This window comes from Macrobrachium rosenbergii, chromosome 2 (genome assembly GCF_040412425.1).
Source record: "Macrobrachium rosenbergii isolate ZJJX-2024 chromosome 2, ASM4041242v1, whole genome shotgun sequence".
In the NCBI taxonomy this organism is placed as follows: domain Eukaryota; kingdom Metazoa; phylum Arthropoda; class Malacostraca; order Decapoda; family Palaemonidae; genus Macrobrachium; species Macrobrachium rosenbergii.
Window position 1 is genome coordinate 73,106,125 of NC_089742.1, and position 27,500 is coordinate 73,133,624.

The 27,500-nt window shown below is 36.5% G+C and overlaps 1 protein-coding gene across 2 annotated transcripts in view; it reads left to right on the top strand.

Annotated features, from left to right (window-relative positions):
• Window positions 1-27,500, top strand: part of LOC136848584 (general transcriptional corepressor trfA) — an 81,542-nt gene that overhangs the window by 30,217 nt on the left and 23,825 nt on the right. For both annotated transcript variants that reach the window (XM_067120890.1, XM_067120901.1), the window contains exon 2: window positions 4,227-4,269. In XM_067120890.1, the coding sequence (XP_066976991.1) occupies window positions 4,233-4,269 (37 nt within the window). In that variant the 5' untranslated portion in view covers window positions 4,227-4,232. The remainder of the gene's footprint in view (window positions 1-4,226; window positions 4,270-27,500) is intronic.

Genomic DNA, 27,500 nt, shown 5'->3' on the forward strand with positions numbered 1-27,500 from the left:
TGATTTAAAGCTTTATGCATAGGCGAAAGTACATTTCCATCAAGGTAATGCCTTTTTGAAGTTGTTTAGGGTGGCTTTAAAAAGCATAAATACTTGTAAAGTGTAATTTACAGAGAGAGCATCTCTGGAACTATTTATTAAATTTGGGGTTGCTAGCACCCTTTAATGATAGTCTTTCGGCCCCATACTCCTCCCACACCGACAGAACGGAAGAAACGAGTATTATAAAATCGTTCTTCATCCTAAAGTCTCCATTATAGATGTAAAGGTGAATAAATACGCTAATAAAAGATACTGAAACAAAAAGATACGTTTTGATTTTTTTATTACTTTAACATTTGAACCTGGGTTTGAGGAAGACTTTTTTATGACGAACGCATCGGCGATGAGCGAACGAACGTTTTGAAAACGTTTCGTAACTTTAAAAAATGTGGCTACACGTAATATTTTCTTGCAGTTTTGAAATATATGATAGATTTTGCTCCTGTGAAACATACTTTGGCCTTATTTTGTAAAATAAATGTGTTTTCACCTTCAAATAAGAGATAGATATGTAGCATGTTAGAATGCCAGTTCGTGAATTTTGAACGAAATGCAATGCAGTCATGCAGTATCACTTATGAGTATGGCTGTACATATGCATAAGTTCCATTTTTCTAATACCAACTAAAGATTATTTCCCGTAGGGGGATAGTGCCGTCAGTGTGCCTCACGCGGTGAACTGCAGGCATTGCTTTAGGTTCATTGTAGCGTCCCGTCGGTCCTTAGCCGCAGCCCTTTTCATTCCTTTTACTGTATCTCCGTTCATATTCTCTTTCTTCCATCTTACTTTCAACACTTTCCTAACAATTGTTTCATAGTGCAACATCCTGTTACACCTTTCAAATCTTTTTACCCTCAATTTGCCTAATAGGTCTAAGCGCGCGGCCTTTGGCCTAAATTTTATATTGTATTCTATTCTATTCTAATTAACGATTATTAATGTTCCTCCAGATCCTTTCCCAGTGCACCAATGGGGAAGCTTCTTCAACAATGGATGGAATTTTGTTAAATAATATGGTGTAAATGGCTTTGCTTTTAGCAGCCTGGAAGTTTGGGTGCTTGCAAATCAATCTTACAATCCCATTGCCTTGGAACAGAATATAGGAACACTAACGGAAGCTCCTCTGCATGGGAAACTCATCCCCAAATGGTTCAGTCGTGTTTGGTTTAATGGATATTGATTTAACCTTCCGGACAAAGCTCCTTGAAGACTTGCAGCTGCAAGAATGGAAGCAGCTTTGTGATAAACAATACGAGTATATAAATGTGCCGCCTTCATTTGCAGGGGAAAAACAGTTACTGCGCATCGGCTGGTACTTGCCCCTTCATAAATATCTGAAAATAATAGTTAAGTTTTCTTAGCATTTACTTTACTAAGTGGCATTGTATGAGCCATAAACCATACTTTTGACAACGGCAGTGAGTTGACGGTATTTGGTTTATGGGAAATAGGTATTTGTACCTGTTTCTGAAGGTTGCCAACAACCATTTCCCAGTTCTTCTTCTTAGTATTCGTATCTGTTTCTCAATCAAAGATTCTCGATATTTTCAACTCGGTCTCTGTTTAACCATGATATTAGCTATTCCCGCTTGCCCGCCCTGTAATACTGCTTTCACCTCTTTTCAGTTTGGCTCCTGTTATTGCTTCTTCAAACTTTGTTATCAACTACAGACTTCAACTACCGATTGATCAGTGGCAATAAAAATGGATGTATCATTGGCGTATACTTGAATTCATACATTTATATCATTTGGAGGTTGAAGTGGTATAATGTTTCTTGTTAATTTTCCAATAGAGGGTTCCTTGGTGTATTAGCCTATATGTAGTAACATGAAGAGAGAACATCCTTGCCTGGCACATCTCTCAATAGGAAAAGGATTACTGTCAAAGCATAAGCTGTGAGATTATCATTTTGTATAGTCCCCCTACCATTGTTTTCTATTGCAGTGCCAAAAATTAACCATAATTACGTCACTGATGGCACTACAATGACGTCACACTGGCGAGATTGGCCTGAAGGCACGGGCAAAGTTTAACCGTAACCGCGGGACATCTCAGTAAATAAGATGTTCGGTTAAACAACCAACGCCACTACTTTTTCTCTCTAATTAACCTGGAAGTATTTCATTTATATCCAAGTTGATTCCTCAAAGATGCCTGGAAGAAATAAGTGAGCTTGTTTACTGTCTCCGTCTTTCCCCATTGTAAGCCCTCGTCACTGAAAGCCACCATGGTCACTGTTGTCAGTGAACAGCGCAAGGGCGGCACATGACAGGGAGTGGCCTCCTACTCTAGGCCATGTTGTTGAATCAAGCTTTGGATGCTTTTAGTTCTCTATTAAAGAAAACTATTCGTCCGCATTGTTTTTGTCCGCCCTCAGATCTTAAAAACTACTGAGGCTAGGGGGCTCCAAATTGGTTTGTTGATCATCCACTCTCCAGTCATCAAACATACCAAATTGCAGTCCTCTAGCCTCAGTAGTTTTGTTTTGTTTAAGTTTAAAGTTATCCATAATTATGCGTCTGGCAGCGATATAAGACAGGCCACCACCGGGCCGTGGTTAAAGTTTCAGTGGCTGCGGCTCATACAACAGTATACCAAGACCACCGAAAGATAGATCTATTTTCGGTGGCGTTGATTATACGCTGTATAGAAAACTCGATTGCGCCTAAGAAATTTCGGCGCATTTTTTACTTTTTTTTTTTTTTATGACTGGTACATCCCGCATGAAAAGCCTAGGAAACTGTCACATATATGGCCACTTGAAGCCTTCCCAATCTCTCTGATCACGATTTTGCATTCCAGCTTCGTTTTCCTTCCTGTGCGCTGACAATACTTCATGTAATCACTTACTGTCAGGGCTGCGCACAACCTCAAACGATGCTTATTACACGATGGTTCTCTTGGCAAAGCAACGTGAATTCGACTTATAAATAATGCAAGCACGTCTTCCCGATGTGTAACAGGTTTACTTCTTTATTACTTAATGATAATTTCTAGGTGAAAGTATCTTTTTTTATTTTTTCCCCTGAAGTACTTCTAACCTGGCTAAAGAAATCTGTTTATACTTCGTTGATATTATATCCATCTTGTCAGATGCAGATAATGGTTTTAGGAATGATTCTTTCTTCGCTTGCCCTGTTTCATTATTAAAATGATGCATCAAACATTGTACCTCTAGCGACATGAAAAACTAACTTCAAATTGTTTAATTTTTTAAAGGCTATTTATTCAAAATAAAAAGTATCCGATGTTGAAGCAGTTGACATAAACATCCAGTTGTAAATATCTTGTGGGTTTTTTAAGCTGCGCGAATTACGAATAATGGATCTAAACTGCTGTTTTACCCTCAGAATACAGCGAATGGGATTATTTGTGTGCACTGTAACCCGTGTAAAACGAAAGACGAGCGTAACGAATGGTGTTAGAATGAGAAATTACCCGCAAACCTAATATGGCTCCGCGTTGCTGACGAACCGAAGCACCGTCACTTGTGACAGATGGCTGCCAGTCATTTGCTTAGAAAGCCCTTTGGCCTTCTCCCTCGCTAGTACTGTTTCTCTTTTTCTCTGGAAACGAACTTTCCCCTTTAACGATTTCTTTATCAGTGTATTGCAACTGGCATTTCCCGTAACGCGCCTAGGTTCATTGACGTGTCAGACCATTCGGCATTCATATTCCTTGTGTACATTTCCGGATCATGGTGGAAGGTTGATGGTTTTGGGGGCCTTGCATATGATCTTTGTCATCTTTTGATGTGAATTTCTAGAAAAAAAGAAAAAGTATTCCTTTTGCAAACCTAAATGTTATTATAAGCATATCTGCCAACATTATTAGCAGCATTAGGATGAAGAAGAAATGAGCTCCGCTTGATTTATCACCTCACAATCTTATCTTAAGCCAATCCCTTCAGGAAAGACCGCCGCAGATTTTGCTCTAGGTATATCTTTAAGAAAAGGAAAACGAAAGAAGGGAACGAGAGAGGAGCCCTGAAAGTCTTGTAGGTGTAGTTTTTATTCTGAATCATGGTACCATGTCAAATTTCTTGATGTCCAGAAATTGTAGTTTCAGTAGCGATAAGAAGCAGTTCTGAGTTTAATCTATAATAATGAATCCCTCGTTCATTCTTTGAATAGAAGCCGGGAGGTGTCGAGTTCTTATCAAGGGATTTTTTCTTTTGCAGGTGACCATGAGGATTCGGTGGCAATGGATTATAGGTTTTGTGGGTAAGTTGTCCTCAGAATTTAGTACTTTTCGTAGTCTCTCTCTCTCTCTCTCTCTCTCTCTCTCTCTCTCTCTCTCTCTCTCTCTCTCTCTCTCTCTCTCTCTCTATATATATATATATATATATATATATATATATATATATATATATATATATATATATATATATATATATATATATGTATGTATATATAGAGAGAGAGAGAGATACTATAATATATGTATATATATCTATCTATATATATAAAAGTGAATGTTTGCATGTTCGTGTGCTATAGAAATCTGAACTGCTTGACAGACCCAGACAAAATTTGGCATGTGGCCTCTGTGTGACCCCATGAAGGTTATAACTCAAAATCAAACCCCTACCAACAGGACAGACATCAAACAGACAAATTGAATGCAATTTTCGTTTTTACCAATTCTACCAGGTTTTCCTTCAAGTGCTTTATGGGTTAATGGTCATTTTTCGCCTGATCGTTCCAGGTTTTCTTCCGGGCGCTGTCAGACATATGATTATCCGCGCATGCGTAGTAACTGCTGGCTCAACCTGACGTGCAAGATGTACAGTGATAGTATTTCCATCTTCTTTATTTCAAATGGGAATTTCCTCATTAATTCGATCGTTTCTTCTTTGTTTTTACCTTCTGAATTCGTTATAGTGACTACTTCATAGCGTCACAATGGAGTATTTCATTGTAAAGTCGGCATAAATGAGGTTTGGAATAATAATAATTATTGGGTGTTTTGACAGCAACACTTCACTACATACCTAAGGCCGGGTACGTCCGTCTGTTGTTGCAAAGGAGACAGACCTTCTCCGCCTCCCCACACACACAAACGCATACACACCTGAGTGCGAATTGGAGAAATACAATATTCTTGTTCAGTGGAGATGCTTTTTATTCTCTTCTGATAGAGGAACTAACTTCCCCTCGCCCCTCTCTCCCCCCTCTATTTTCCCCTTCCCCTTCTCTCCCCTCTTCCATTTTCCATCCCCTTTCCCTTCCTCCCCTCCTCCTTTCCCTTCCTCCTCCCCTCCCCCCCTTTCCCTTCCTCCTCCCCTCCCCCTCCTCCTCCTTTCCCTTCCTCCTCCCCTCCCCTCCCTTTCCCCTTCACCTCCCTTTCCCCTTCACCTCCCTTCCCCGTCCCCTCTCCCTTCTGCCTCCCCTCCCCTCCCCTTCCCATTACCTCTTCCTCCCCCTCCCCTTCCCCTCCCTCTTCCCTCTTCCTCCCACTACCCTTAGACTGTCATTCAGAGTTTTCCTGGGCAGCGACGGGCTGGTTAGCTAGTATATACAGTATATATATATATATATATATATATATATATATATATATATATATATATATATATATATATATATATATATATATATCTTAAGCAATATAATTCTTAGTGACTTTTTTTAAATGGATGTTAATTTTTTGGAGTTTGGTTTATTATCGATGGAAAAACATTAATGAAGTTGGGATATGGAAACAAATGTTTAATTCCATAACCAAGACCACAGATTGGTATATGGGATGAGTACGAAAATGACAAAGCCTGCACAGAATTAAAAAAAAAATCTGTGGTGTCTGTTTCTATTGCTAAAACCATAAGAAACCCAAACTGAATTATTTGACCACCAAATCCTGCAAGACAGACAAATCTCATGGAAAAACCATAAACAACCCACAGTACTGAATTGCCTGTTCAACATTTTATCCAGTTCCTGTCCAGAATCTCTCTCTCTCTCTCTCTCTCTCTCTCTCTCATTACATGGGATACATAAAGCTAGCTGACTGAGAGAGAGAGAGAGAGAGAGAGAGAGAGAGAGAGAGAGTGGCACACCAAAATCCAATTGCTCTTCTAAAATTTACTAAAGCCTGTGGCCCTGAGTTTTTCTGTCTTATTTCTTCCTATCTACAGTGATTCCAACTCCTTGGATGTAAGCTGGAGCGAGAGTACATCGTTAAGAAATATATATTTCTGTCACCTTCAGTCATGACGCCTCCCTTTTCGTTTCCACTGTTTTTCCTGTCAGGTGAAGCTTCCTTTCTCTTGTGTGTTGGAGCTTTTACGCTGGACACTGCTACTTGTACGAGTACAGCCACGTTTTCAGTATTCATGTCTGTTTCCCCAGATACCTCCCGTCTCACTACTGCATGCAACCCTTTTCGAAGTAGCCTTCATTAGGCTGACCACAACGTTTAATCAGATTTGCCTTTACCTTTGCGTTAATCCCGTTGATTCCTTTGAGTTTTCATGTGTTCACCTGTACAAATGAATTTTTCCAGCTTTCCCTTCTAAAATAACCGAGCATGGTTCAGAGACATCATAAATGGGTTCTGTCTATTTATTTTTCCCCTTTCACTACGATGGGCCAAGGGCGCGTTGTGGCTACAGGTAGCCTGTGAGGTTTATTAATATCAGAATTCGTCTGTTCGGAAACGGCGAAGAGAGCCAAGGTGCCATAAAGTTTCCGGGATAAAATTCTTAGGACATAGAGCATCATACGTATCAAACTCCCAGCAATTATCTCTGCTTCTTATGCACAGACTTTGTTCTTTTGTCAGTTCTTCATCTCTCCCATGTTTGTTTCTTTTACTATATCAAATTCCTATTCCTTACGATGTTATTGTAGTAGCATTCCTTTCCTTGACTGACGGGTCTCAGTTCGGTTACAGGTATCATCGTTAATATGTGCTACGGAGCCCTTGAACTTTTTTTTTATATAATTTGAATGAGGAATACCCGTTAAGCATGTCACCTTTAGCTGATTTTTTTTCATCATCATCATTTTCAAGTGCGATTTCTACGGTTGCAAATATGTAGTTCTTTTTCCAGGATTCTGTATCAAAACCATTAGCCCTCATTATACGAGAGAGAGAGAGAGAGAGAGAGAGAGAGAGAGAGAGAGAGAGAGAGAGAGAGAGAGAGAGAGAGAGAATGATTTTTTGGCTCTAACCACTTATCAGACATAACTCCCCTTCGGTATTATTTCTGAGGTAAAGCGAATTGGATATTGAACGATATTTATAGCTTAGTGTTTGTGATTATATATGTACATATATACATATATATATGTATATATATGTGATATACAGTATATATATAATATATATATATAATATATATATATATATATATATATATATATATATATATATATATATATATATATATATATATGTGTATAATCATAAAGTAACCCTTCTATCATCGGCAAAAATAGAGTCAAGGTCCTGCCAGATAAGGTCAAATAAAACTCCATGGATGTAAGAGTGGAACTCTGTACCCATACTTCCCTTACCTTGTCGATGCCAAATAACCGAAAACGCTAAATTCACTGGTTAACTAGACCCGACACATTTTAAACTGAAAACTTGACGCAAAAGTCAATTAGTACTAGTAGCTTATTCGCATATTTATAACAAATTAAAGTGTTTAAATAAACCTTGTGAAAAAGCGAACCCTTCTCTCTCTCTCTCTCTCGTAAACAACCCACAATATGGTAGGTGTACCGTGGGTGTACTGTTCCCTACAGCTCACTGCCGAATAGCACGGGTGTCACTGTTTTAACTGTTTTGCCTAAACAGATGAAAGAGTACGTTATAACAATTACTAAAATATTTTACGTGAACAAGCGATCCTCCCATTTTATTCTTTCGTGCATGTAACAAACAAACAAAAGGTAGGTACAGTATATATAGGTACCTACCCTTTAGGTTACCCAAAGCCTGCCATGGTTTAATCACCATTAATATATTTTTACACAGCGAAATCTTATCAGTTTGTTGCCATACTGTACAGTATTTCATTTATTTACTTATAATTTGATAAATTTGCCTTTTTTATTCATTGATGTGTTACCTTACCCTGAATTACGTAAAGTATTGCATCATTTATATTGCGCCGTAGACTGAGCTCTTGAGGTATGTTATTTTTAAGAACACGATTTAATCTTATGCTTTATTATGATCGCTGATTTCTCATTTCGCCTTATCACGGAAACTGCGCGTGAGGAAAACTTATTCCGTGAATTATATCTTCAGTACGGACGCTGTTTCTCAATGAGCGTGCCCAAAGGAAATTCGTTTTAAGAACAGCCAGTGGCGTAGCTGGCATTCCATCAGTCGGGGGACCTAGTTGGGGCCAAGATAATTTTTGGGGGCCAAGGAAAATTACACAGAACTCATGTACCAGTTCTGTAATGAGTAAAATATACTATTCTCGAATGTATATATCCCTGTGAATGAAGGGAAGTAACAGTATTAGTAAACCTGTATTTGAAGTTATAGAGCTCAGTTTTCAGTTAATTTTCAACTCTTACTATATGCAAATGTACCAAATACTGTAAGGGTTAAAGTTTAGCTACAAGGAATTTCAACGGGGGGTGGGGGGCCCAAGCATCTGAAGGGGGTGGGGAGGACCGGTTGGCCGTGGCCCCCCTGGCGCCCTACATAGCAACGCCACTGAGAACAGTTACAAAGTAATGAATCATCTGTTTTCTTGTAATTAATGATTTTCCATTTCACCCCCATAGCATCAAGGAAGCTTTACTTGCATGTATGTGTGTGTGTGTATTTATATTTACAGGTGGCATTTCATCAATGATGACGTCGCGGTTTAACTGTTTTTTTTCTCTTTCAGTTTTCTGTACAAGAAAACTATTGATATGGCTTTGTCTGTCCGCCCTTACTTTTTCTATCCGCCCTCAGATCTTAAACACTAACGAGGCTAGAGGGCTGCAAATATGTTTGTTCATCATCCACCCTCCAATCATCAAACGTACCAAATTGCAGCCCTCTAGCCTCAGTAGTTTTTATTTTATTTAAGGTTAAATTTAGCCATGATCGAGCGTTTGGCACCTCTATAGGTGCCAACAACACAGGCCACCACCAGCCGTGGCTGAAAGTTTCATGGGCCGCGGCTGAGTGTTCATAGGCCATGGCTGAGAGTTTCATATAGCATTATACGCTCTACGAAAAACTCGATTGCGCCGAAGTTAACTTCAGCGCATTTTTCATTTGTTGTAGGTGAATCTAATACGATTATCTCAGATATCGTAACAGTACACAAGAAGATATTTTATCACTGTTGATATATTTCATCACAATTATTAATTTTTCAGTTCATTCCATAACGTTGTTTTAATTTCCAATGACTACATTCATATTTCATAAGCAATGTCAGAAAAATACTTTTTATTTTTTCCATATTTTATTAAAGGATATTAATTTGTAATGAAATGACCATTCATATACAGTATATGCTCACACGTGTGTGTGTATATATATATATATATATATATATATATATATATATATATATATATATATATATATATATATATATATATATATATATATATATATAAATATATATATATATGTATATATTATATTTATATGAATATATATGTATATAAATATACATGTATAAATTATATATATATATTATATATATGTATATATTCATATATATACATATACTGTATATACACATGTATATATATTATATATATATATGTGTATATTTACATATATATATATATATATATATATATATATATATATATAAATATATAAATATAAATATATATATATATATATATATATATATATATATATATATATATATATATATATATATATATATATATATATATTTTATATGTAAATATATAAATAAAATGTAGTTCTCATTTTACACGCTTTATTAAGGGTATCAGTTTTTTTATTCAACATCCTTAATTGCTATGCTTACGCAACTGAAACTGAGCTTATAATGGGAAAATTTACTGCGCATCAACTATTTTGAGCACCACCTGTTTGATAGTGAAATTGGAAGTTATGATGCTTTTAAATATGAATACATCCTCATATAGCAGCAGAACTACAGCATATATTTTCCGACGCATTCAAAGTAACCGGTTCAGAATGCGTTGCACAGATGACATTTGTTAATTCCGAAACACCAATTAGTTCGCCTGACTGAGTGACTGGTAGATTATTCTTAATATTATTATTATTATTATTATTATTATTATTATTATGAAAGTTGTTTAACCAGACCACTGAGCTGACTTTCAGCTCTCATAGGGCTGACCCGAAGGATTAGATTAAAATACCAGGTCTAGGCCTGAGGTCAAGCACTAGGACTCAGTAGGTCATTCAGTGCGATGATGAACGAATTAAAACGAAATTAAAAACTGCACATAGGCAGATGCTCTCATACTGGAACACATACATAGAATAAATACATTTACTCATGCTTCCTTACATACACACTAAAAAGGTATATTAAAATTCAGAATTGTAAGTTAAGTAAGTAGTGGAAAGATCAGTGAGAATATAAGTATCAAATGATTAGTTTGTCACAGATGAAGCAGACAAGCAACAAAGATAACGACCAAAGAACTTCTTTTGACTGACGTGAGTCAGGATCTTTTCGTGCTGGGACGCTTGTGGTGTCATTTCAGTCTTCCAAAGCTGATGATATCGCCGTCACATTCACTGAGTGATGATCCCTGGGAAAATCTTATGGCTTTACCCAATGGAAAACGGAAGATTAAGCGAAATATGTGTTTACAATATATTAGGTTATACCAACGAAAGTTCTTCTCAGACGACAAGGTGGAAACAATCGGAATATACATAGTACTGCAGTTCTACTTAGTGACTGATAGACCAAGTCAGCGGAGGGCCGGTACTGGTGTTTGACCAGACAGCAGCTCGCTTGACCTTCTCGCACCACGTAGAAAGTCTCGGATCTCATTGAGAGCTGCTGACCTAATACGGATGTCAGCGCTTGGGGCTGCCGTCTGAAATCACTCCTAAAACAGTTGTAAAGAAAGTTCCACATCCTTCTGCAAACATTAAAATCAGTTTCGCGTCATTTCTGAAAGGATTGTCGAAGAGGCGACAAGCAACTCGCTCCGAGGACCTTTTCATACTGTCAGGCTGAAGAGGAAGAGAGGCGGACCGAAAAGAGCAGCTTGCAACTGTAAATGTCAACGTGTGACGAACAAGTAGTCTCAGTAACCATCCAGGATCGTCCGGCAGGGAGGGAGGGAGAGAGGGAGAGAGGGAGGGAAATGCTCGACCAGTTTTTCAAGCAGTTCCTCCCTCCTGCATCACACTTGAATTGTCAGGTTTCTTCGTGTCCTTCCTTCACTAGTCAAGTCAGTGGTACTTTTCATTTCACTTTTAGCGTTTTTATTTTTCTACAAGTTTCTCGTCTTTTTTTACTAATAATTTATATCATAATGCCGTAAGACTTAAACTGACAAACTGACCATTTGGAGAAACCGCTTTTGGTATGAATATAAATTCACAATGCTCTTCTACAAACGCAAATATATATATATATATATATATATATATATATATATATAATATATATATATATATATATATATATATATATATATATATATATATATATATATATATATATATATATATATACATATATTATATATGTATTTATGTATGTATATCATAGAGAACAATCTTGAGGACAAGATCACTTGTGAATTAATTTACAAGAGTTTTAAGAACAACATTAACAAAAAGAAAGACAGAAAGGGGATAATCTCAAACAACGAAGGATTAAGCATGCAACCACGGAGATCAAGAGGAATGCAGGAAAGGACAGGGAGACCTGAAGATCAACGGGCAAGTCATCACAGGAATTAGAAAAAGAAAAGCAACAGGTGTTGGGAGGAGCGCATACGGTATATATGTATATATACCCGAGAGTAGCTGTTATCTCCTTAGTGCGTCGGTACCTGGTGAAGAAGATTGTATGTCCCGAAATCTTGTACTGTGGAAATTATAATATCTGGAATCTGAACCATCTGTCTTATTGAAGAATAACACGAGCAGTATGAATATATATATATATATGAATATATATATATATATATATTATATATATATATTATATATATATATATATATATATATATATATATATATATATATATATATATATATATATATATATATATATATATATATATATATATATATATATGCAGTAGAAATATATATACAGTATATGTATATATATATATTTATATATATATATATATTTATATATATATATATATATATATATATATATATATATATATATATATATATTATATATCAGAACAAGAACATCAGTGCTATAATACTCTGAATGACAACCGATAAACTCCGCTCTCTCTCCCTAACACCCCCTCTACTCTCTCTCTCTCTCTCTCTCTCTCTCTCTCTCTCTCCCCGTCCTGTTAAGATAGTTGCTTCAATTACATTGCCCAGCAGTTTTGACATTTTATATTTCACCCCTTCTCACCCCCCTTTCATATCGGGGGTGAACTTGGACTTAAAGGGCGTCGGGAGTGTCACTGTTCATCTCAGCAACCTCAAAAACTTTGGATTGGACACTAATATCTGTCATTTTTATAATTTTATTTTTCACCCCCTCTCAGCTCCCCTCCCTAGGGGCTGAACGTGGACTTAAAGGGCATCGGGAGTGTCACTATTCATCTCAGCGACCTCAAAAACTATGGATTAGACACTAATATCAGTCATTTTTGTCATTTTATTTTTCACCCCTTTTCACCCCCTCCTTCCTATCGGGGCTGAACTTGGACTTAAAGTGCCTGGGAGTGTCACCATTCGTCCAAGGACCTCAAAACTGTTGATTAGATATTAGTATATGTCGTTTTCGGTTATTTTTGCATGTTACCTCCCACCCCCAACTCCCTTTGGTGACAGTGATGTCTTACTCCCCCACAAAATATTCTTTTCCAGACACTAAGTCATTATATATGCCGAAATTAGGTATGATAAGTTCGTAGAGTTTGTTTAGTTAATAAGTCTACGGGCAGAACCAGCTCTGTTTCAGGGAAGCCCTTCCCGCCCCCACCCCTCCTTTGGTGCCCTTTTGGTACTAGTGATGTCTTACCCCTACAGTATTCTTTTCTAGAGTGTAAGTCATATGTTTACGAAGTTTTGTTGAAACTGCTCAGTGCGTTTCAGAGTTATGCTGGAACACACACATGCATACATACATACGTACATTTTTATACATATAGGTTACAAAAATATTCAAAGATAAGGTTAGATGTTCAAAGATAATAGCACATAAGAGGCATGAGATATGACAAGGCTCAAATATTAACAGTAATAGATTGCACTTAAAAAAATAAACAAATAAACTTGTTCATCAAAACAAGCAGTTAGCATAGTTGTAAAAGATTGACAGTCATTAACACTATAAAGGAAAGGAAAAGGGAACTAGCCAAAAACTAAAGTACCTGTTGAATTTGAAGTAGGTATGATGCTATATAATGAACATCTGAATAGACATTATATTACCATCAAGATCTGGTTTCATCATTGGCGAATAAACGGATTTGATTTTCCTGGAGTTTGAAACAAACCCACTAAAATTATTACTGGAACAGCTTCTGTTGTCAGTAATCTTGGATATAGTGAGAAATTTATCCTTGAATTATATATATATATATATATATATATATATATATATATATATATACATATATATGATATATGTATATATATATATATACATATATATATAAATATATATATATATATATATATATATATATATATATATATATATATATATATATATATATATATATATATGTGTGTGTGTGTGTGTGTGTGTGTGTGTGTGTGTGTGTGTGTGTGTGTATATATTTACATATAAATACGGATTGTGCCACCAGCAAAAATCCGGCAGCCCGTCAACCTAACGGTCCGAAAAAACCTGAGGACGTTCAGTAGGAGAATAGGTACCAGCCCTTGGGCTGGAAAGTTAAACAGTGGGCCTAGTGACACATTGGCCACGTGTCATAGGCAATGGGATCTGTTCCCCCACTGGCTGTCGGCCTAAGAAACAGGAGATCAGCGCCTGCCCTATGAACCTACAGAGGCCCAGGAGGACTTTAACTTTAATACACAGTATATATATATATATATATATATATATATATATATATATATATATATATATATATATATATATATATATATATATATGTGTGTGTGTGTGTGTGTGTGTGTGTGTGTGTGTGTGTGTGTGTGTGTGTGTGTGTGTGTGTGTAATTCTAATAGCCACAATGCCCTCTTAACTATTAGAATTACATATGTGTCTTTAAAAGTGACCAGTAGATTCTACACACACACACACACACACACACACACACACACACACACATATATATATATATATATATATATATATATATATATATATATATATATATATTTATAGTAAATTCATAATTTGTTTTCCTTTGTGTAACTTTCATTAAATGTGTTACAGAAGTGTACTAATCCTCAGGAGTCTAGCTCTCTCTTCAGCCATTTTAAGTTTCGTATGGATTTTGTTGACATGTAAGCAAAATTCTATATCCAGAATCTGTGACTCTGTTCCATGTAAGCTCTGATAAAGAATTTCTGGTAATTTTTACCTGCTTTTCTCTTAAGTGTAACAATTTATAACTTTCTACTTTTACCGTACCAAGTTCAATGATTTACCTCCGTAGGGGCTTTAGTGCCGGCAGTGTACCTCACGTGGTGCTCTGTGGGCATTACTTAAGGTTCTTTGAAGTGTCCCTTCCGCCCCTAGTTGCAACCTCTGCCATTCTTTTTACTATGACTCTCTTCATACCCTCTTTATTCCATCATATTTTCCACTCTCTCCTAACAATATTGTTTTATAGCGCAACTTCGAGGTTTTCCTCTTGTTGCACCTTGAAAACCTTTTTACTCTCATCACTGAATGACCTCATAGGTCCCAGTGCCTGGCCTCTGGCTTAAATTTTCTATTCTATTCCATTCCATTCCATTCAATGATTTACAAATCGTTGTTGTCACAGCTTCACTCGCAGTGTATAGTATTATTCCCAAATTAGATACTCCTCTCTTAGATAACGTGCGAAAATCTCTTGTCTTAACACAAAGCAAACATTAGCAGCATGAGCAGGAGCCATTCCTTAACTTCCGGTAATCCAATGAGTAGCGCACTCTTATTCCTAATCTGATCATTGTAAAGATATTTTCTCGTGAATGTGAGTAAAGAGCTTCCCAGCAGGGATCCTCACTTGTTCTCTAAAGCTGGAATAGCTTCTCCCTTTTTAGTTTTCTGTAAAAGAAACTACTGAGATGGCCATTTGGCTGTCCGTCTGCACTTTTTCTGTCCGCTCCCAAATCTTAAAAACTACTGATGCTACAGGGCTGCGAATTGGTATGTTGATCATCCACCCTCCAATGATCGAACATACCAAATTGCAGCCCTCTAGCCTCAATAATTTTTATTTTAAGGTAAAATTTAGCCATGATCGTGCGTCTGGCACATCTATAAGTACCAAGAACACAGGCCACCACCGGGCCATGGATAAGAGTTTCGGCGCATTTTTTACTTGCTTGGGCTGTGATTAGATTATGCCTCAGGGGAGTCTCGTGTTCATTAGAGACGCCCCTCCCATCCGGAGGCGTGGCACCAGGAGACCTTACGTATACCGAGTGGCTTAACGGGTCGAGTCACTCAGTGGAACAACCCTTGTCATCGTTACTGTCTGTTCTTGAACATCAAAGCACAGTATGAGTTGTAATCACCAGATATAATTCACATATTCACATAATAGGCCGACTCCTCAAGATGCTCATGTCTGAATAATAGTGATATTGGTAATACATGATGTGCATGACGGTGCATTAATGACAATTAGTACCAATTCTAATGATAATATTGTAAATCAACACATAAATACTGGATATCATTGATTTAAAAAGTAATACTAATATATACTGCTGGGAGGAAATATATTACATAATTATATAATAAGTGTTCGGTAATGCATTATGAAAGAATATTAAGTAAAAACTGGCAAATAAGTTCGGATCTTTCCTAGATAGTGACCCCCCAAGGGTTTTAACCCGGTATGTATCCACCTTTGCGGCGTGTTTAGTACAACCCCATTGGGGATTACCGAAAAATTTAAACGATAGCAGTGACTGAGTATGAAAATTAGTCAGTAAATTCAGAACAGAAGTTCGTGTGGATGCCCTCTATCATGGGGATACCTGGTAACGAAAGGGCAGATGACCTGGCTCAAGAAGCCGCTCTAAAAGACATCATGACTACAACTCGGATCTTGGTGATTTGCACGCAGTGCCAGGAGTTCAGCAAGCCAATACAGTTCTATAACAAGGTTGCACTGTCAAATATATATTGATTTCATGTTTAATGGGAATAGTATCAGGGTCTTCTTTGCAGTCTGGTGAATACGTTCCTATTACATGATTTGCATTATCAAGGGAAGGCACATCTGAAATGGATCTTTTAAGAATGAAAAAATCAATTTATAAAAAAATTACTTCACGTACATCAGCATGATCGAAATAACTGCAAAAGAGAAGGATTCACGTCATTCATGAATAAAGTGAAATGGATAACTTTAAGAATGAAAAAATCAATGATGTATACAAAAACTTGGGACCCATGTAGATGAGCATGATCGAAATAAGTTGCCAATATATAGGATTATATATCATAGCTATATATATATATATATATATAGGAGTGATGCACACAATATAGCATATATAAATACTCTGGGGCCCATATATATACTGTCTATATATATATATATTATATTCTATATACATTTATATATATATATATATATATATATATATATATATATATATATATATATATATATATATATATATATATATATATATATATATATATATATATATGTGTGTCTGTATGTGCTTGTGTACGTATGTATGTATGTATGTATGTATGTATGTATGTATGTATGTAATGTACATGTATGTATGTATGTATATTTTACATGTGGACACCTATTTTCGAATATAAACTGACACTTCAGTAATTGTTTATTGACGAACACATGTTTTACACTTCATTTACCAGCTCTGGAATGTTTACTTCCAACTACTTTTTATATTTTTTATTGTAATATTTCCTTTATTATTGACGTTCGCTCTTTAAACCATTTGTATCAGAAAAAGTTAACCAATGTTACTTTTCTTAAACTATCAAAATAATTTCTAGGTACCTGAAGTTTTTTTGGTGGGCTTCCTTCATTGTTATGAAGACCATGGAATATGTATGTTTATCATCTTTCATAACAATATAGATTTCTCTGATCCTCTGTATTATAGAAGCCAATCCTAGCTCTATCCTTATATTTGATAACCTAATTGTTAGTGGACAGCTTAGGATTATTCTCATTGCTTCATTTTGAATGGCTTCAAGTTTAGCCTAACTTGGATTTAGAAAGGCCCATCAGAGCAGATGCCACCACCATTCTGAGGTGTGATGCCGCTACACATTGCACCAAGTACACCTATTGACGCCTCTGGCAGCCGTATGCCATGGCTTTTCGAGGTCTCATTCTAGTTTTAAGACGCTTGATTAAATACTGAAGCAACTCGCTTCTCCCGCGACAATCATCAACATGGGCCCCAGAGTATTTGTATGCTTCATTGTGTGCATCACTCCTGCAGTGTTCGGTCTCCACAGCGTGACGTGAATCCTTCTCTTGGCCGTTATTTCGATCATGCTGATGTACGTGATAGTAATTTTTTTATACATTGATTTTTTTCCATTCCTGAAGTTGTCCATTTCACTTTTATTCATGAATGCATTGGGCTATCTTTTTGCAGTTTGTGCACACAGGATAGTGGGGAAGAGTTTTTCCCTGATAAATGTGCCAGTAACGGAAAAGAGAGCCACAGATGTGCCTTCCCTTGATAATGCAAATCATGTAATAGGAACGTATTCACCAGACTGTGCAAAGAAGACCCTGATACTATTCCCATTAAACATGAAATCAAGAAACGGGGGAGGTTACATCTCATGAGGGAGTGTGGCGTTTCCAAGGCTAGCAACATTCACCGCTGGCAGTCAGTCACATCGTTCTTTTTGTACGGATAATATTCAGTTATTCTGTTCTTGGAGTCCGGCTTTACCTTCTCTTAAACTGGGGAAACTAATGGAATTCGCACTCAAAATAACTTTAGCCTTAAGAAATCGTGGTTCAGATCCGATTTTTTGCTTGTTTATGTCATGTCTCGCGTGAAGAATGCACTGCAGAGCCATTAACGTAACTTTGCCTTAATCCATCACTCTGAATTACTGATATAATGTCTGGATTTTGGATCACTTCCTCAGTGTGCGTTGACATCACCGTCTTCGTTGGATAGTCAGGCATTCTCTCTCTCCCTCTCATCGGTAGTAACAACTTATTTTTGTTTTCGTTACATAAGGCATTTACATGCATATCTCTTTGCATTTTCATTAATTTTGTCATGGGATGAAGTCAAAGCACGAACGATTAACAAATTTCTGTTATATACATGCTTGTATATCTATTTATTTATATCTTTTTTATGACAGTACTTGTTTACATAATCCGTGTGCTGATCATGGAAGAATACACGAATCCACGAATGACTTCTCAAGTAAAAAAAAAAAATCAATAAGAACCTGGTTGACGGTCAGAGAAAAGCAGATTACTATTTGAGGGAAAACCCTTAAACTTGTCGAGAACATACTTCCAAATTCTCCTTGGAAAATTGGCAAAGACCAAAATGGTTATTTTTCGGGAAAAAAGTTTTAAAAGGAAAGAGGAAACATCGATACTACAAAATGCCTCTGAAGAAGGTAGAAGAGAATTTGTTCACTTGTGGGGAAAAAGCATTTTACAAACGCTGCATTACATAACAGTAGGTATGAAATATTCATTGAATACATAATTGTTTCAGAAAAATGTTTGTAGGGTAGGCGGTCAAGATCTAAAGGTTGGCTGTAAATAAAGAAAGAATTCTCCCAGTGAGGAAAATTGGTGGATAATAGCTACTATTCTGTTACGGGAAATATGCACATACAACAGGTTTTGAGTAATTAAGGAACGGTTCTAAAGAGAAAGTAAGTTTTGGCTTAAGAAAAGTTTTAAGTTGGTTGTACAGAAACTTGTCTTAAATACAAGAGCAATTTTATTTCTTTCATGAAGGGCGTCTGCTGACAAATATGGGAGGTATTTTGATAAATAATGGGAAAACAAAGCTGATTAAAATCAGTGGAACGGAATCACTCTAGAAAAACTTCTGTATGGTTTCTAGTGTTTTTTTTTTTTCCAGTGAGAAGCTAGATGTGGAGAGTCTCCCCTCCCTTTTTAGTTCTCTGTAAAAGAAAACTATTGAGAAGGCTTTGTCTGTTCTTCCGCACTTTTTCTGCCCTCCCTCAGATCTTAAAACTACTGAGGCTAGAGGGCTGCAAATAGTATGTTGATCATCCACCCTCCAATCATCAAACATACCAAATTGCAGCCCTCTGGCCTCAGTAGTTTTTATTTTATTTAAGGTTAAGGTCAGCCACGGATCTGCGTCTGGCACCTAGAAGTGCCAGCCCCCGACGCATCTTTACTTGACCGCATCTGGGGAGCAACTGAGCGCTGCCCGGTCGTGTCTGAGAGTTTCATACTGCGGCACATCGAGAGTTTCATACAGCATTATACGCTGTATAGAAAACTCTATTCCCCCGAAGAAACTTCGGAGCATTTTTTACTTGTTTCCTCTTTCTCTCTCTGTCTAGCGTACGTCCGTTTGTGAATAGAACTTGACCTCTAGCTTTCTGTCTTAAAAACTCCCTATGCTTTCATTTGCGTTAGGAAACCACTCAGTTTGTAAGAACTCTCATTATCTTCATAGTTACCGTCTCAGTTCTTGCTTGAAAATGAAATTACAGCTTAATTCTCTCTCTCTCTCTCTCTCTCTCTCTCTCTCTCTCTCTCTCTCTCTCTCTCTCTCTCTCTCTCTCTCTCTCTCAGAATAATTCCTCTCTAGGTGAGGAATGATGAAATAATCATTATTTTATTTTAAATCATTATATTTGTTTTTCTCCAGACTCTAACCTTGAATATCGACAATTTTGAAGACCGAGCTTCAAAATTAGCAATAAAATTAAATCCTGATAAGGAGCGAAAGATAAAAAGAAAGAGCTCCACCCATTTCCTGCAAGTCCTGCTACACAAGAACATTTTGCTTTTTGTCCTCCAGTCCCGCGAAATACTCTGAATGGTAATGGACGGGTTTCAGATACTTCCATTGTGGTTCAGTCGAGTTCTTGTGCACCTGGACCAGGAGAATTCCATCTGTCCAAAAGCTGAATGATGATAATAAAGTTTTTAATTCAGGCTGTTCTTTTTCAAGTTCAGACCTTGCGACTCTTCTGCAGTTTTGAAAGCAGAGGTTCGAAATTCGGCAAAAGATTTCAATTAAGACGAGGAAGATAATTCCGAAGCATAGTCTATGTTAGTGCAGTTTCCCATAAGAGTAGAAATACCCAAAATGTATTTAGCCCACCAGAAGTTACTGACGGAGTTGCTTTGATCCTTTTTCAATGCATCTCAAGCTGCGTTTAGTGTATGTGTATCAATACAATTTCTGCTGAAAAGTATCAAAATCCTTGATGAAATTTCTACAAGACTTGCTACAGCTAAAATTTATGCTTTGGAATGAGCAGTCAGTATCAGTGAAGTCATTTATTGTATGCATTTCGAAATAGCCACACGACAAATTATTTAGAGAGAATCTCTTCTCTTAGCTAAATGTATTGCTTAGATGATAACAGAATAAATTTTTTTATGACATGTTTCACTTAACCACCTCAGTCAATGAAACATCCTTTTGGACAAAACCGATGTGTAAAACTGCCACAGTATAAAAAGTTATGATTGAAAGTTTTTTACTACCAACTTATACAGGTTGACCTTTATCAAAGGTCGCTGGATTCATCTACGTAATAAGATATTTAATTATGAAACGACTGTCGTATTTCTGTGCCATGGCACTCTGATTTATGACTGACTGTCGCTGAGTCACATGATATTTCTCATGGCACACGAAAGTCACTAAAGAACAACTTGTGTAGTAGCATCGAGTTATAATTAGGAGCGACCGTCAGGGTAGCTTCAAAGGCTAACGAGGTTTTACACTGTAGAACAGGTTTGTGGGGAGGGCTGGTGTGTGTGTGTGTGTGTGGCTTGGGTGCTGACAGGTGTCAAGGACGAACTACTGTTACAGCACACCCATGAAAGAGCCAGTCGCTAGCAATAACCACCTAGTTCTACACCCTTCTAATTCTAATCCACGGTCTTGGCTGGGGAACACTTCAAGAGGTTACAGTTGCAATTATTGCTCAATATTCTTCCAGCTTGGGCGCTCGTAGCCACAAGACTCATTAGTTGGTTTTTTAATGACCATAATCGCAGTGGAGCGGTGAAACACCCAATCATAGGGGTCGGAAATATTTTAAATGAGAGTGAATCGAAATGAGAAAAAGGTTAAATCTAAAAAAATCTACAAGACACCAAAAAATTCCACATGATTTACCGTGCCTGTGATTGTGTGAACTGTGCAAATGCAAAAGAAAGAATGCACTTCCTGTGTGCTACGTAACTGGGCAAATAGATAACTGACATTCACATTCAAATTTGCTTACGAAAAATGTAGGTCGGGATTTCATTTTTTGCCCAAAAGTGATTCCACTTACACTGACAAAATACAAATGGCTAGAGATAAAAATTAAATTTACTCGACTTTTATTATGATACAATTTTCGACTTTTGTAATAATAATAATAATAATAATAATAATAATAATAATAATAATAATAATAATAATAATAATAATAATAATAATAATCTTTTGTACTGCTTTAGTAATGAAATTGTAACTTATTATTATTTTTAAACATGAATTGATAATTAAGGAAATAACGATTCTAAATAATTTTTCCCTATGAAATGCTTTGCTTCATGTATATTGTTATGCAGTGATATATTTTCAAAGAGGCTTCTCATTCAATAAATGGAAATAACTGTCCAAGTTATTTTTGTTGTTTTTCGAATGAGTTCCCTGAATGGAGTTTTTAACATAGTTTTTAATGGCTATTTTGGAACTGTAATCGTGTTAAGTATTCAGATCCGAAGCGAAAGCGTGCAGTTAGGCTATCACTGGCAAGGTCTAGAAGCCTGAAGGCTCCGTAGGGGGTGGCGCCGTCAGCGCACCTCATACGGTGCACTGTAGGCATTATTTGAGGTCGCTCTTCGGCCCCTAACTGCAACCCCTTTCATTCCTTTTACTGTACCTCTGGTCACCTTCTCTTTCTTCCACCTTACTTCCACCCTCTCCTAACAATTGTTTAATGTTACACCTTTAAAACTTTTCTACTTTCAATTTCCGTTTCATCGCTGAATGACCCCGTAGGTCCCAGTGCTTGGCCTTTGGCCTAAATTCTATATTCTATTTTAGAAGCCTGAAGCTCTTTTGACGCCAAAGACGGAGATCGTGTGCGGTTTTCTTTTATTTCTAGTTTTCCACTACTACTACTACTACTACTACTACTACTACTACTACTACTACTACTACTACTGCTGCTGCTGCTGCTGCTGCTGGTGGTGGAGGTGGCAGCAAGAGCAAAAATCTTAGGCAAACACGGAACTTGTACTGTAGAGGAAGGATTAAAGTTTCCATCAGATAATTTTATGACCTATGACCTCCACGTACCTTGAGATATTTAGTGGAAAGGTCGACAGGGTTTCCAAAATACCAGCAGTAAAGGAATGATGAAAAATAAGTAAATAAATATAAAATAAATAAGTAAGTGAATATTTATGATTTAATTCATATTTGAAGTTATTTAATTTCGCTCCTATTTTCCAGTTTTTTACAAATAGTTATGAAAATAATCAGTTGCATTTAATATTGTTATTTCGTATATCATATTCAGTACTGGGACTTTTCTTTGCTGTTTTCTTTATATAAGCCGAGGCTGCTTCTGTAGAAGGGGCACTGGAATGCTGATGACCTTTCAGTTTGTTTAATAAGATTACATACCCGTTGCAGATATGAATATATATTACTGGTTATTTATATAATAGAATCGAAAAGTAGATTCATACACTGTGTTTGTTTTGTTTGCTAACGATAAACTCCACGTTTAAATTTGCTATCGTATGAACTCCGGGCCAGCACTCTCGTCGTTGGCTCTCGTGTAAGTATGCAAAAACATTACGGTTTTACGTAAGGTCTCAAGGGTTGGCCTTGGCGCTTCGAGCCTGTCTTTATCGTTGTTGTCTCACGTAAGGTCTCAGGGGCTGGTCTTGCTGCATCGAGCCTCTCTTATGTCGTTGTTACTTTTGACAGTTTGGGCACACTAGTGCGAATATATTAAGTTGGGAATAGGAAGTTTGGTAACGCCCCTACGCCTCAGATAGCGAGAAGGGCAACAAAAGTATCTGCAACATTCCGCTAAGATGATGAATGAATGACATTCAGGCGGGAAAGGTCTCACCAGTGGATCTGGCGTTATGAAAGCCGCGTTTGTTATCCGAAAGACTGGAGCTGTTGAAGAGTGGGTGCTCAGTTAAGTCTTCCGTACTATAGTGACAGTGCAAGTTAAAGACATAAAATGGTAGTTATATGATTAAATTACAGCCTTTCCTTGGGATGGGTTGAATCAGTACGTTTCCAAACGGAGGGAGTTCACTACTCAAAAGTTAAGCGAAAACTTGCAAAGATTTTCACGACCAGTCAAATCACGGTTTGGTGACCATGAGTGCAGAGCCATGGCTAATAAAACAAGAATCTCTTTATTTAAGATGAGGGACAAAGCCATTCGGCACACGGAAAATCGTAGACCTAACTATGACTATTAAGGATGTAGAAATTAATATGAATATAGAATTTAGGCCAAAGGCCAAGCACTGGGACCTATGAGGTCATTCAGCGCTGAAACGGAAATTGGCAGTAAAAGGTTTGAAAAGTGTAACAGAAGGAAAACCTCGCATTTGTACCATGAATCAATCGTTAGGAGAGGGTGGAAAGTAAGATGGAAGAGAATATGAAAGGAGGTACAGTAAAAGGAACGAAAGGGGGTTGCAGCTAGGAGCCGAAGCCACGCTGCAAAGAACCTAAGTAATGCCTACAGTGCAGCGCATGAGGTCCAGTGATGGCACTACCCCCGTTAGGGGTTAAGGATGTAGAAGATAAGACAAATCCGCCCCTTTACCATTGACAGTCAAAGCCCCCAAAGGATATTGTGTTTGGCCCTGGTGCTGGGTCCAGGAGCCCATATTACTGACGTAAGAAGGATAATATGATGATGAGAGTGAATGGCGTATTGAACGAGTCAGCTAGTATTTGTTATGTAAGAAAAGATCCGTTGCTAGGCAGTAGCTTCTGAACAGGTGGTTAGTTGTTCAATTTAGAGCTCATTTTAGTTCAATGAACATTTGTAAAATAAAATTAATAAAAAAAAAAACAATTTAAGATAGGTTTAAAGTGAGGTACTGAGGAACACTGTTACAGGAAATTTCATGTCATATTGTAACTGGAGACTATGTATATATATTGTACATTGAAAATTTTTAAATAAAAGATAAGAAAAGTTGTTTTATGAAAACGTCAAGTGATCATCAGCCATCTTTTGTCGAATATCAGTGCCACATCATAACAGGTTAACTGCTAAAACAATTATTCACAGATGTGAAAAAACTGAAGGTGTATTTCTCTTACAATCTAGTAAATCATATGATGTATTCAGAATTATTTTAAAAATGTGCTTGATGAATATACAAATGAACATACATATGCATGACCGAATGTGCATTATATATTGGAACAAATGAACTTGTTAGTTTCCTCAATAAAATCTTTTGAGTCGACACAAGGACATTGCATTAATAAGAGTCATAAAGTTCAGAGTCGGGCTGGTTTATGCACTGCTAGTTTTTGCGGGTTTCAGAAAACGACGTATTACAGGGTGTGATATTATCTACGTCCGATGAGACGGGTGGTACTACTGATTACGTTCATAAACGCAAGTAAAATCCTATTAATGGTTCTCGAGATTGCAGTCCTGTTTAGGAGCTCAGTTTAACACCCCTGTCCTTCAGAAGCTCTCTTTCTAGACAAACTCGATGTTGACGTAGCGACTGTATACATTCGTTTTATGAGTTCGCACTGGGAAGTGTTTTGTATTTTGGAACGGCTTCTTTGACCACGGGCGTATTGTAGGCATCAGCCCTAACACCACCACTCCCGTCCCCCCTTCCCGCTCCCCCATGGGCGGGCACTTGCGGCAAGAGGGATTTCTAGTTGTGCTAGGTGTGGTCAAGTAGGCCCGTTAATGTTGTACCCAAGGACACAACCCTGAGAGGCCAGAGGCGCCTCTCACCGGTCTCACTTCTTCCCGTTCGTCTTTTGCTTCTCTGAGAAGGAAGGAGTGAGACGGCCACTCGGACTAGGTTCCAGGCATGGAGATTTTTACTTTCGCTAGTTATGGGCAGATAGAATTTCCTCATTGTCCTTGAGTGGCTTTGGTTCCAAGAGAAAGGACTGATAAGTAGTGAAAGTTCATTGCATTACAACCTTCACTTTCATCTCCTTTTATCATTATTCCGAATACGCTCTTGTTCGCTGTATGCAACGATGCATTTTCTGCAAAAGGCAACTGTATATATTACAAAGATTTTGCTAACCGTGGTACAACTGTCTTCTTTTATTATACTGCTTATGTTATTTATTTCTTAGAAGAGGTAACATCATTTAATTCAGACCTGAGTCACTCAAACCAATATTCGAGTGATAACAGGAGAGATGGAAAAATTCCTTCAATTCCTGGAAATTGTCCAAATAAGGCAGTCTTACTACTTTTACCAATAAATTCATGGGAAAAAAGTAATTTGCATTATATAGTGATTATGAGGAAGATAGGTATATCATGAAGGTGTTAGCTTCATGCATTACAGGTGTTAGAACGGAGTTGCAATGTTGCGGGGAAGTGTAGGAGCTCGTGCCAGATAGACAGATAGATAGAAGTGCAGTGGGTGCTAAGTGGGGTGAGGGAGAGTCGTTTGCTGATGTGCTGCCGAGGGGCTTCTGTGTTAGCACTGATCATTTCTATGTATATACATACATACATACATACATACATACATACATATACATACATACATGCATACATACATACATACATACATACATACATATATATATATATATATATATATATATATATATATATATATATATATACATATATATATATATATATACTGTATATACAAACATATATACACATATATATATATATATAGATAGATAGATAGATAGACAGACAAAAATTGCACGCACACATGAAACTAAGAGAAACAAGAATAGCGTTATGTATTTGGGTAGTACAGTATCACTACACTTTTTGGAAGATGATTATATTGATTATTGATCGATACGGGGTAGAGGTAATACCCTTCTGTTCTGTGGGTGTTTTTCATCTTCATTGTAAAATTTTTAGAGGGTTTACAAGAATATATATATATATATATATATATATATATATATATATATATATATATATATATATATATATATATATATATATATAATATATGTATGTGTGTGGGATATTAAGGAGTTTCACTTAACGTGGAACAGAACAAAGACATGAACTGCTTGTGCAGAAAACAACTTCACAAAAAATAACACGATTTTACACCCATACTGTGTTTATATGATATTTTACTTATATATATATATATATATATGTATATTATATATTATATATATATATATATATATGTATAATATATATATATATATATATATATATATATATATATATATATATAATATATATATATATATATACATATATATATATATATATATATATATATATATATATATATATATATGTATATATACATATATTTATATATATATATAATGTTGTGAAGTATGGATGTCGATTTCAAATGAAATAGTAGAGGTTTAAGTGCGTGTGGTATGTGTGGAAAAAAAGGAGCGATTGCAAAACGTGGAAATGATAAAAAAGTTAAATTAGGTGAAATGATGGATCATTGTGTTTTGAGATGGTTTGGTTATGCGGAAAGAATGAAGGGCGGTAGAGTAGCTAAAGGAATGTATGATACTTACGAGGAGAGGAAGGTGTCGACAGTGCTAGACAGAAGGTATGAAAGATATGCGAGAAAAAAAGTGTCTTAAATCCCAGGAAACCAGAGAGGACATTAAAGTTTCATATATATATATATATATATATATATATATATATATATATATATATATATATATATATATATATGTATATATA